Genomic DNA, 12,686 nt, shown 5'->3' on the forward strand with positions numbered 1-12,686 from the left:
GGCATATCTGATTGCAAGAAAGTTTAATGGGATGTCTGTGGCATTCTTTGTCTGGCCTGTGAGACAGCAGCACTAGCTTACAGCAGTTTAACATTTTTTAATCAGTTTTTGTAATCCTGACACCCTCTCCAAATACTTTTGCAGACTAATAATTCAGAAAATATTCTAAATGATAATGAATCTATCCACTGAATATCTGGAAGCAGATTTTATTTTCCCTTTACAACAAGAGTCAAATTAATTATGAGCAGAACAGCAGTGCTAATATTAAACTTCAACACTCCACACGGGAGAACAAAGCAAGTTCTATTATATACCTTTTGGTTATATTGCTCGTTTTTGCCTTCTAAATGAACAGTGTTGCAGGACTTTTTTCCTTGTTGTTTACTTCTGTCTGGCAGTGGATCAATGTTTTGCACTGTCTTCATAATCACCGTTTCCAAACTTTCAGAATTTGGTATCTCAGAGTCACTAAAACAGCATGTTCGGGAAAACAAAATCAAGACAAATACTAAAAGTTCCAAAGAGCCAATGCTTAGGCACATAGAAATTAACACATGTAAGAAAGAAGAGAACTAATATAAAATCCAAACACTACTAAGGTGACTTATTTAATAGATTTTACAAATAAATAAAGAAGAAATCTATCACCAAAATGGTCTTAAAAATTTCTACTCTGTGAAAAGGAATCTCACTCTACAATGAAGTCCGAGACTTAGCTGCTTCTTAAAGGACAGCTTTTGTTACAATCTACAAAAGTGACATACAGGAAAAGATACTTGACAGTATTTCAAGTCTGTTAATGGCTCATAAAGTACTAAATTTCTACTTTCCTTCATTTTCACATTTTATAACAAAACAAGTAAATGTATAATACTTTATAATATTTTGCTTCAATTGAACTTCATCTGGGGTGTTGGCTGAGACAAAACCAAAAATCGAACTTCAGTGAAATCTCTATTTAGCACCCCTTTGGAGTGCTTTTAAATTCTGTAAACTTGGTAATCCTTTCACTGAGATTGCCTCCCATGCAGAGAAACTAGACCTGAAACTTTAATTCTTTTTCAAATTTTTCCTTAAAATTGCACTAAATGTGCTCTTAATTGACAGTTTTTCACTGCCTTCCCTCAGATTACTATTTGCTTTCTTATATTCAGTGAAGTCTATCCTAAAACTTGAAGTCTTGGATGTATAATTTTCTATAGCATCAGTGGCTATTTATCATTATTTGTGCAAACAGATTTGTGAAGGAATCCCTTGACAGAAGGTTATTTTGATTTGTTATTCTTTAAACCAAGATATTTAAAATGGCATAACTGAGTTCAAATTAAGTTGCACCATCATAAAAATCTATGGTTTAGAGATTGAGGCTACTTAACCAGAGAAAAAGCCTCAAATTGAAGAGTTCACACAGAAAAATGTTTATACTTTTCAAAACTTGTCCTGACGCATTAGTATGTCTTATTGACTGATAAGAAAAGAAATCAATGTAATGGTTTAAAGGTGTTGCAGTAGCACTGAGACATTTCTAACTACATACACATTTCCCGCACCTGAATGCTTTCAAGGAATGTTCTATTTAGAAAATGGAAACTTGAATTTAGAAACTCAGAGGCAGGTATTATTGATAAAGAACAGTATTTACTAATAAGTAGAAGAGGGAACTACTTTCCTAACTTGTTGAGACTGACATCTTGAAACCTCACTCTCAAAAGTGTTCACTATTCTATTACAAGAATTCCCTAAGCCAGCATTTGTACAATAATCAAAAATAGTATTTATGGCTAGCTATGAAATGATGCAATTATTTTCATAAGCTATGCAATTATTTTCCACTTCAACCTCAAAGTGCGATGACAGTGTGTTCGCTCAATTTTGCTCTTAAAGAGAACAACACAGTAAATGAAACAAAAAGCTCACTAACTGCAAACGTGCATCCACACTTGCATATGTGCAAACATGAATGTTTTCTGTTGAAATCAGATCTACAATATTACAGAAAAACAAATAAGCTTAACATTAATGATATCAATTGACAAATTACATGGTTCTTAATTTGTTAACTTGCTCAAAATACTGTGTTCAGGAACCACTTATTTTGCACAGGGAGAAGCAGCAGAAGGGCTTAATTTGCCACTATTGATTTGCTGTATAACCCATAAAGCCAACAAGAAGACTATGAATGATTCCATTTTCTTTATTCTTTTGCCACCCTTCCTGCATTTTGGATAACACAGGCTTGAGAAACTTCTTTGCTTGTCTGTTAGGACAAAGTCCTGAAAGACAAGGTGTGATAATCATTTGCCTAGTGGCCTATTGCTGCCTCCTCAAGTATGTAGGGACAAATGGAAGAAGCAAAACTTCCAAATGTTTATTTAGCTTGCCAGTGCAATTTTCTGAGAGCTTTGTGACTCCTGACTGGGACTGTATGTGGTAACAATTACCTTTAAAGAACTGATTTTTAACCATCGTTCAATTAAAGTTAGTACAATGACTGTGCATAAAACATACATGAAATAATTAGTGTGGATGGTTCTTAATTTAAAGGATGTTAAACAGCTTGTAGACATCTGCTAGCAAGCTGAAATGGGTCATTCAAAATTTATCTAACTAAATTAAGGGGAAAAAATGTTTCTCCTCCCGGGTCGGCATGTCACAAGATAACTAAACCGACTTAGTTGGCTTGCCTGGGAATCCTTAGCTGTCAGTGGTGAATATGCAAAGGGCCAGCAAATTAAATCAACCTGCCAAACTGTCAATTTCAAGCCTCATGACTGCATGAAAATAGCATCACTGGAAGAAATCAAGCATTGCCTTCTTTTGGGTTTCCTGGCACCTATTCAAATACTCATGCAGTTGTGGTTAATTTCACATGCAAATTTCAGTCAATAAGCTCAGAACAAGACCTCCCAAGATATTTCAAAGGATCTGACAGTATTTTTTTTGAATACCAAATCAACAGTAGTTGAAATTCAATCTCCATTTGCTAGTGCTTTACATATGCACAGTGTCCCCTCTACAGGGCTAAGTTAATGAGAATCGTACCTGCTTTCATTCACATCCTCCCAGCCGTCCTTACTGAACTTCTCAAATACATTACTCATAACCTTGATGGACTGTTTGAGAAAAGCTCCATGATGTCCCAAAGAGCTCTTTTCCTTGGCTGTTTTTAATTTAACCTTGGTGCCTGTTATCTTGCAATTACATTGCCCGGAGGTTGTCACTGCTTTGGCTTTATCCGGCAAGCATTTCGGCTCTTGCACTTGACTCAGCAAATCTTCACTTTCATTTCTCAACCTGTTAGCTTCTGCCACTTGCCTCTTCAAAGAGGCAGCTTCTTTTTCCTTCTCATCAATCACTAACTGAAGTTCTGATTTTTCTTTTTTTATTTCACAAATCCTCTTAAGTAGCATTTCCAGCTCTCTTTCTCTTGTGTCTGCATCTTCCTTTTGTACTTTTAAAGATTCTCTCAAATAAATTTTCTGATTCAATAAGTCTTTATTTACTTCTTTCTGTTTCCTTAATTCCCCTTCAATAGCACTGAATCTTCTTTCTAGCTGTTGCATCTAACAAAAGCAATTCACAATTTAGCATTCACAATATTTCAGCCCATCGAGTAAAAAAAATAATTATGTTCTCAAATATATTTTTATATGACAATAATATCACATGAAGCACAAGGACAAAAACAATCTATAGTCCTTAAATTAAAAATAATTCTAATGTAGTGCAGATGAAAACATTTTAGCTGCAATAATACAGCTGTTGAACAAAGGGCAGATGGTAAAAGAAGTTAAAATTTGAGGCAAAGTGACACACAAGTTTAGGTATGCTAATAAATCTCCCTAATGCATCTTGAGCTCATTACTGATTTGGTTATACATACTAATTGAATTTAAAAAAACATTTTCAGAAGGATTACTACTTTGAAATACAATTTTGCGCTAGCTATGTAAATCAACAAGTTCTTTTAAGTGTCGTAAATACACACATAAAATATTAATTTTATCTTTCAAAAAACCCCAAACAAATCCTAGCAAGAGATATCAGAAACTCAGCACCTAAAACCATGAAAGCTAATATGTTTTTCTATTCACTGAAAGGAAAAATCTATCCTGTTTTAATTAAGATACTTTAACTTTACAAGCTGCTCATATAAATTCTGAAGAAGCGTTCTACCTATATATGATATATATGCTTTGTTTGTAAAGTCCTTTGAGGTTTACACATATTCAAGGTCATTAAAAATAAACTGATTCTCTATGATGTTCTGGAATATTTGCATAAAGCAGCAACTAAACCTCTCAATTTCCAGCAAAAAGGGTCAATTTTAATTTTAGCAGATGTTAAAATGAATATTTAGTCTGTGAGATTTCCCCAGAAGTGTGAAGATGGCAGCAGAGTAAGTTTTGTGCTCAATAACCACTTTATCCAGTATTTTTGAAGAAACACTTTTTTAGTTAGCTTTGTACAAGCTGCATTCCCACTCTTTCCCTAGCGGAAGTGTCAGGGACTCTAGATTTCTCTGGATATGGTTAGGAAAGACTATATTTCAAGAATGCACGAGGTTAACATGAACTTGTCACCTTGTAAAATACTGGCCAGTTCCTTCACTTTGTAGCAAGACAACATGTCAAAACTACCTTTGACACTGAAAATACTGAAACCATATTATTTGTCAGTGAATGCTACATGTTTTTACAAGGACATTTTGTCAATGTATTTGAATTATTTTAAAATTTATGGAATCTATTACGAAATGGGTACCACAGATGTGATTCAGATAAATAAGAGGTCTTAATGTACAGGGTAGATTTGGACAAGAGCTGCTCAAACTTCCTATACATTTGTGAATTTGATACTGAATTTCTGCCTTTGATAGCAAATCTTTAATATGAATGCCTATGCATTGCTAGTTTCCATTATGGAAATTCACAGCACTCCCACAGTGAAGAGACATTGCCTTATGGCTACATAAAGTAAATTGGTGAAATTAGAAATAAAAGGGATTTTTTCAAGTGCTTCAATGAAACTAAGGTTTATGATAAAAATTGCAGTTTGCACTTTCCTCCCCAGTGACAAGGTGTTAGACAAATACCTTTCTTCAATCACCTTCCTAAACTGATTTTCTGCTATTATTTTCTCAGTTCTTTAAAGCAACCTTTTGCACTCAGTAGTACTTAAAGTCATGTATGACAGCTGGAAGGAAACAAACAATGAAAAGCTTCTACACCTCTCCCCAAGGTACCATCATAACTCTGTATATCCATAGAGATAAAAATTATGTAGTACCTGGCAAACAAAATTACAGTTCTGAAATATAGATGATAAGCAAGCATAAACTGTGTGACATTTCAGATGGTAGTATTCATATTATTTCAATTACTCACTCTACCTTAAGATAAATGAATGTGAGCACTTCCTATTCTGTGTGTTATTATTTTAACATGATGTTTGTCATTCAGTAATAACGAGATGACAGCCTTCATTGCCCGACCATATGGCAAGTGTTACAAATATATGCAATCACATCATCTGCTGTAAATTACCATACTCTCTACAAGTTAATTCACAAATAAAAAATAAATAGACATACCTGAACTGACGTTCAAAGTTATAGATTCGTTTTTATTCAATTTAGGCATGCTTTCAAAGATTTATAAGTAATTAAACAAATAGTTTTGCAAAATGACAAACAAAAGGCATGATATTGTTTAAAGGATGCCTTTTCTTTGCAAGCAAACAAAACATATGGTAAAATACAAGTGAGCCCTCTGAAGTGAACACCTGTTAACATACTAAACTACTTGTGTATGTTACAATGATCAGTACAAATAGCAACTAGTTAAGAGCATCTTGTAACTGTAGGAGGCAAAACATGTAGAATGTTGATCAATAAAGATAAAATACCTATCATATTTGCTAAGCTAAAGAATACTACATGCTATCTTGTGAAAAGAGTGATAGGCTCAAATATGTAGAAAATATTTTCATATGCAATATAGTGCTAAAATTTAAATGTAATAAAAGGTAGATTTATCACTATTATGCATCAATTCTATTCTGCAGCAAGAGCTCTATGGAGATTAACACCTGATACCATGTAAAGTTAAATAGTCAGCAAAAGAAATTAAGGTTCCTGAACTTTCAGTGGCAAAATGCTAAGCATGTGTTACTTCCAATTTAGATAATTTGTTATTTTTTTACATTACACCTCTAAACATTCTTTTCATTTTCTCTGACATTAGCCATGTTTATCTTAACGATAAACGATAGCTACTTCCCAAGAATTAATTTCTGCATGCAATCCTGTAAATCCACATTTTTAAATTAGGAAAGAAAACCATTGCTTAAATTTATGATCACTGACAGATATATATATATGTGTGTGTGTGTACATATAGAGAGATAGATATAGGATTCTTATACCAAAATTTAGGTCTGTTTGCTGGGGTTGGTATCTCACCTTCTGTAACATTTGATGTGAAACTTCTCTCATATTCCCCACCAGAGTATTATTTTTGATCCCATCATCTTCACTAAGTTTAAAAAGTGGCTCTGTCAGAAAATAAATAACAAATCTCTATCATTGAATAAATAAAATACATTGTGGCATTTAATATGTCACTAAAACAATCCCTAGACATTTTAAGGAAATGCATTATTTACTTCCACAATGATTTATAATTTGGTCTATTTTCTTGACAAGCCTTTTGGTCACTTTCTGAAGAGTGACCTCTCTTCAATTATTATTGGAGAATCTCTGTAGCATCACAGTATGTTTTTTCAGAGTACAAGCTTTTCAAAGGTACAATAGATCTGCAGGTTAAAGACACTACACTTTCATTCCAATTTTTAGTCTTTTATAGACTATTCCCTCTATACCTTAAAAGCAGAATTCCTTGCCTTTTTATCTACAGTCACTACCAGTTTTGTTCTCTAGGTCTTGTCCCCTGCTAGGAGGATCAGAGTGATTGGTGAACAAAGCAAACAGTAACTGAATTAGGATGGATGAAAACTTTAAACCCTGGTTTTTGTTAAGTTAAAGATCATGTACTTCACCAGATGAATCATACAAATCATTCCACAGAAATACTGGGAAATCATAACAATTAGAAATTGACACAAGTAATGAGAGTAAACATGAATCTAAGCATCAGTGTCAGAGACAGCTATACACTTTAGGTACTAAAAATCCCAAGTTAAAAATTAGATCTATTGAGAAAGAAGAATGCTAAGAAAATGTTTACAAGCACTAAGACATACAGTCAATCAGAAGTAAAACACATTCTGTTTACATTTTAATCAAGAGCTTAGCACTCACAAATTGCCCACTGCTCACAGAAATGTCCAATTACACACTACAGAAGGTTTTCATCTTAGAATATGAAATACTACATTAAAGAACAAAAGAATCCCAACACTCTAAAAACACCACAATATTCATATTTCTTTTCTAGTCCTTCTTTCCTCCAAATTAACTTAAAAAATTAATCTTAAGGGATAAATATCTGTGCTACATGGTGAAGGTCTGCTTTAGAAGTAATATTTCAAACTACAAGCAGACACTGTAGGTCACTTAAAAACTTTTGATTTATAAACAAAGAAAGCGTAGAAGAAAACAGTGTTACTCTCTGTAGATTCACAACCCTCTTGATATAAACAGTGACTAACAAGTTTGTTAGAGTGAATTAGACCTTTCTTTTGTCTTTGGAACGTGTCATGGCCAATTAATACTTCTGTAATCATGAAATAAATGGAACACTATTCTAAAGATAATAAAAGCTGAAAAAGGTAAAACTATGCATCTGGGGAATATGTACCTTTACCTTGATATTAATATGCTAGTTCCCATGTTACTTCAGACTACAGTCCCCCAGCACAGTGGTACTGCATACATTTAGAACATTCTTTAAGTAACACACAAAGATAATATGAACATGCTTTTCATCTTTTTCTAAATATTCACTCATTTGAATGTCTGTTGTAGCTTTTATATCAGCATTTACTGTACTCCACTGAAAAGAAAAATTATTTCCCATAGTCAAAGAAACTGATCAAAGCACAAAAGGTGTTATGTTTATTATGTGGATGTATTAAAATGCAATTTAAAACTCTATAAATAAACATATTATATGCAGATAATAAAGAATACTGCTGCAAAATAGATAGAAAAGACTATACTTGTTCAGTATTATCACAGAAGACACAAGGAATGTAAATAAAAGTAAAGCCAAAGGTCACTGATACATAACCCTTTCTACTGAGCAGAAAATAAATGGCCCATTCTAGCCCCTTCTCCTCTCGACCCTTCTAATTGTTATGTAAGCGTTCATTGGAATTGGTTAGGGAGGCAATGAAAAAGCATCACCTGTAACTAACTGTCTGTCTGTGATAGCAGAAAGATACATCATATCAGTCTACTCAGCAAGACGTGCTCTACCTGTCATACTGCTACATAAAAAAATACCAACTTCTCCCTCAAGGAATAGACCCACAAGTCATAAACCCCACTATCTTCAGTCATCAAATTACCATGGTCTTACAGAAGCTCACTTATGTCCCACTGAGAAAACATAGCTAACTGCCAGCTTCAGAATGTAACACTTAATTCCTAATTAATAGTCACCAAATCTGATGATAAGTTAGTTCAACACTGCTGCCAAAATGGTACTTGAACTATGATACCACAGTTCACTACTAGTATTTGCAGAAAGTCTTCTCACACAAAGAAAAAAATACCAGTTTTAAGAAATATTATAGAGCTGTGTAATAGTCACTCACTATATAAACCATATAGAACCTATATAAACCATCGAAAGAATGATATTTTTTTCTGTAGTACACACCAGTTGAAGGATTTCCCTGACAGACAGAAGGTGCTATGGTGCACAAAGTCACTGTGTTACTGACTCCAGCTACCCATGGTACTGGGTGGCAAAAACCAGGTGGTGGATAATACCACTGTGAAGACCAGAAGGGAATGTCATTCTCACATATAAGCTGTAAGTTATAAGTAGAGTTAGGAGTCTCATAATGAAAGAGCCAGTTTACTGTCTTTTAAGAAGGCATTTGTTATTTTTCTGATTAAGATTTGATGGATCCACTATCCTGCTTTTGGAGGAAATGACTTGACTACCTGCCAACACCTTCTTTACCTTAATATACAAATAATGACATGAATAGCATGAATAGTAAATTTGGATTTGATGACTACTAGACAATAACTGGACAACAAAGTAAGAATGGAAAGAAATTGGGAAGTGCAGGAACAGTTTCCTTTTGCCCTGACTCCCTTCATCTTTGACCACCACGGTTTGAAAAATTATATTGGAAGAACAACAAAGCTATCCAGTACTTCTTCCTGACAAACAAAACTGATATCAAATAAGACAATATGCACTATTTTAACACAGGAAAGCTCTGTATCTTTTACAGAATTTATCCCTTGATATTAGAATGCCTGATGAAAACAGATATCTGCTAAGGTGAAAGCGAATTCCAACAACATTGATAAACTAAGGAAATTCATGAGCAGCTATTTTTTTACACTTCCATTGGTAAAAGTTTGGAAATGGCTGGAATCATCTCAGTCCTATGTGCTAAAAAGGTTTTGCTTAATACAAATCTTTGGACTGGAATCTTATCAGAAGTTTCCTGTCCATTTAAATGATAGCTAAAGCAACACATGATGGAAAAGGTAAATAAAATTTGCCTAACATGCTTCAGTACTAGTTTAACCCTTTTTCTCAGTCCCAACAAAAGAACAGTTAATCTTCATACCAATAACCAAACCAGAACTGTGCCTCCTCCCACAAGCTTTTAAAAGAGGATATTTTTATCTGAAAGATAATGAAAAAAGAAGGAATAAAAGACTAACTGTTAAAGCACTAAACATGTCAAGAACTGGCAGGTTTAGAGATTTCTCTAGTTTTCGGAAAAGCATGGATATTGCTCAGCAGGCCCTCAACTCCTTCTCACCACTAGTTGTCTTACCCTTTCTTTCTGCACAAAGACTGACTAAATTGGAAAAAGATGAAGCAGCAATTTTTAAAGTCAGTATTTAAAACCTTCACTATTTCCCTTCATCTCTGTCTGTGGCTATGAAGGTAACATATGAGAAGTAGTATGAAAGAAAACAGTAACTTTCAGTTTTCAGCAGCTTGATATTTCCACTTAGTTTTAGAGATAAAATTTTAAAATAAAGGAAAAAGAGATTTTATTTTTTCATGCACGTGATCAACATTATCACAAGAAAATAGAAAACAGAAAACAGCCACCAGCAGAAAACTATGATAAAGAATGGTAAGGCTTTATTTCTAAGAACATGTAGAGTACTTCACCAAGTCTCCTACTTTCCTTTGCACAACACTGTGCATTAAGAATTCACCAGAGAAGCAACACACAGAAAAATGTAACTATTAATATTTCTCCTAGATGATTCAGAAACAGCTAAAATACAAAGAATCAGAGGAGTGATGGAGAGGCAACAGTAATACTATCTATCCGACTGACAAAGACTCATCTTCATAGAACCATTAACTACTGTAAAGATTGTAAAGATTTAAAAGAAGATATTGATGTTCAATATCTTGATGAAATTCTTACACAAATTTCACCATTTTGGTTTACTTTCAAATTCACGTACTTTATCAGACTAGTTTTAAAATAGAATTCTGAATTAGCACCAAATTTCTATATCACTATATCTCAACACGAGGTTCCCTGGTGATCTAGTGGTTAGGATGCGGCGCTCTCGCCATCACTGCCTGGGTTTGATTCCCAGTCAGGGAACTCCCCCGGGCAGATGGAGCTCGTCAGCCCTGTAAGGCCACCCATCTAAGAGAAGGTCACTCTAAACAAACCTACGTCCTGAGGACCTCGCTGCCACCGTCCGAGCTCGCTCGGCCCCGGCAGATGAACCTCGGGATTAAAGGGTGGGCTCAGTTCAGCGCACACTGTGTCTCACCTAAAAAATCCACTGCGCAGGCTCGAAGGGTAATGACCTTTCCCAAATCTTCGTTTGCAAAGACTGGCCAAGATGATGATGATGATGATGATATCTCAACATGCAAAAACCATTTCAGATTCTGGAGAGAACTTCATAAGCATATAAACATATTCTAGACTTTACATATACATATTGATATACAACTCATGTATATTTTGCTATATTTTCTCTCCCCTGTTTAGTTGCAAAGAAGCTTTGGTGGGTGCCGGGGTCAACCCACTACAACTACATACACACACATAAAATACTATACCTTCCCTTTTTTGTTGTAAAAATAGTTAAGATCCTGTATTGTGAACTTACCCACAGATTGGTGTATTTTCATTTGATCCAATTCTTCTTCAAGATTCAGTCTACAAAAAGGGAAATAAGAAAATAAGAACCACAGAACAATCACATATGCCACCCAATCACAAGATGCCACTAAAATCATTCAAAAAATTAAACCAAACCTATATCAATACATTACTGGAAAAAAAGTTATCAACACTCAGGATTAGTTCTATTTGATAAAACTTAGCATACTTCATATATAAGGAGTCATTTGTACAACAGCTTTTTAAAATTCACAAATCATCTGAACTTCCAAAATTCAGACACAACGTTGATCATACACTAAGAAGTTTCAGCTGATCTTTTTAGGTAAGAAAATGCCTGAGATGAAAAAAAGACCAGTAGGAGGCAGAATCCTGTTAAGATGGGAGTAAGTACTCTGTCCCAGAGGGAACCACCAGCCAAACTTGAGCAGATATATTGTAGCAGTTCACAATTCTTTGAGAAACTTATTAACAAAATCTTTCCTCCCCTTCTCCAGCCCTGATCTACCAGTATATTACTACCATAGTCTATTCTGTAATATCAACCAGCAGAACAAAATACCTGAATCAGTCTTTTTCAATTTATTAAAATTACAAACAAATAAAGTCGCCAGGATACCAGTGCTAAAGTCTCAAAGTCAAATTGGGAAATGCTAGAATGAAAGACATGAATTTAAACTGTTCATTTATACTTATGTTTTCTGACACAATCTCTAACTATATAATTGCACACTATTTCAGCAATAAAATCCCCACCCATTTTAGCCAAGGATCCTACAGCACACAGAACAGTGCACAGTCATTTAATTTGCACCTTTCACTTAAAATATAAACACATACCATATACAAATACACATAATTCTAGCTCTGTTGTAAAAGTTGGACTGCTAGTTTTCTCACAGTTATTTTCTGCTGTACTCTGAACAGCAGTACCTTTTTCACAGGAAATTTATGCTTTACCCTACTTTGCCCTCTGCGATAAGGCATAAAATATTTGGCCAAACTATCTTAAGGAAAGGTCTAAAGAAAAAGTTCTTCCAGTATACACAGTATGTTACAGCACATTATACATCATATGCATCTCAGACTCAGCTGTACAACATGAATTACAACGAAAATTATAAACACAAAAGGTTGAAGTAACTTGCTTTGCGTGACACATAAGAATCCAGCTGGTTTTTCAGAATCACTCAGCTGCCTTCACTGGCTGACTTTCTGTGATCTTCTTTCATCCTCCAATACTCAGTCAGTTATCATCAATTTCTATTATACAGACTACAGTGGCCTTTGTCTCCACACTGTCCTAACTCCTTACAGCGTGTTAACTTCTTGCACTGAATGGCAAAATATTTCCTTGA

General features: G+C 34.4%; 2 protein-coding genes across 13 annotated transcripts in view; one reads left to right on the plus strand and one right to left on the minus strand.

Annotated features, from left to right (window-relative positions):
• LOC127477273 (uncharacterized) overlaps positions 1 to 12,686 on the plus strand; it is a 702,414-nt gene that overhangs the window by 170,255 nt on the left and 519,473 nt on the right. The gene's annotated exons all lie outside the window — the stretch shown is intronic.
• CNTLN (centlein) overlaps positions 1 to 12,686 on the minus strand; it is a 263,978-nt gene that overhangs the window by 63,065 nt on the left and 188,227 nt on the right. For all 10 annotated transcript variants that reach the window (XM_051801353.1, XM_051801346.1, XM_051801345.1 and 7 more), the window contains 4 exons: positions 11,315 to 11,364; positions 6,467 to 6,558; positions 3,046 to 3,566; positions 318 to 471 (listed from right to left, as the gene is read on the minus strand). In XM_051801353.1, coding sequence (XP_051657313.1) covers positions 318 to 471; positions 3,046 to 3,566; positions 6,467 to 6,558; positions 11,315 to 11,364 — 817 coding nt within the window. The remainder of the gene's footprint in view (positions 1 to 317; positions 472 to 3,045; positions 3,567 to 6,466; positions 6,559 to 11,314; positions 11,365 to 12,686) is intronic.

The sequence above is a fragment of the Manacus candei genome, unplaced genomic scaffold (assembly GCF_025592945.1).
Source record: "Manacus candei isolate 608988 ecotype Guabito, Panama unplaced genomic scaffold, ASM2559294v1 h1tg000051l, whole genome shotgun sequence".
Taxonomy (NCBI): domain Eukaryota; kingdom Metazoa; phylum Chordata; class Aves; order Passeriformes; family Pipridae; genus Manacus; species Manacus candei.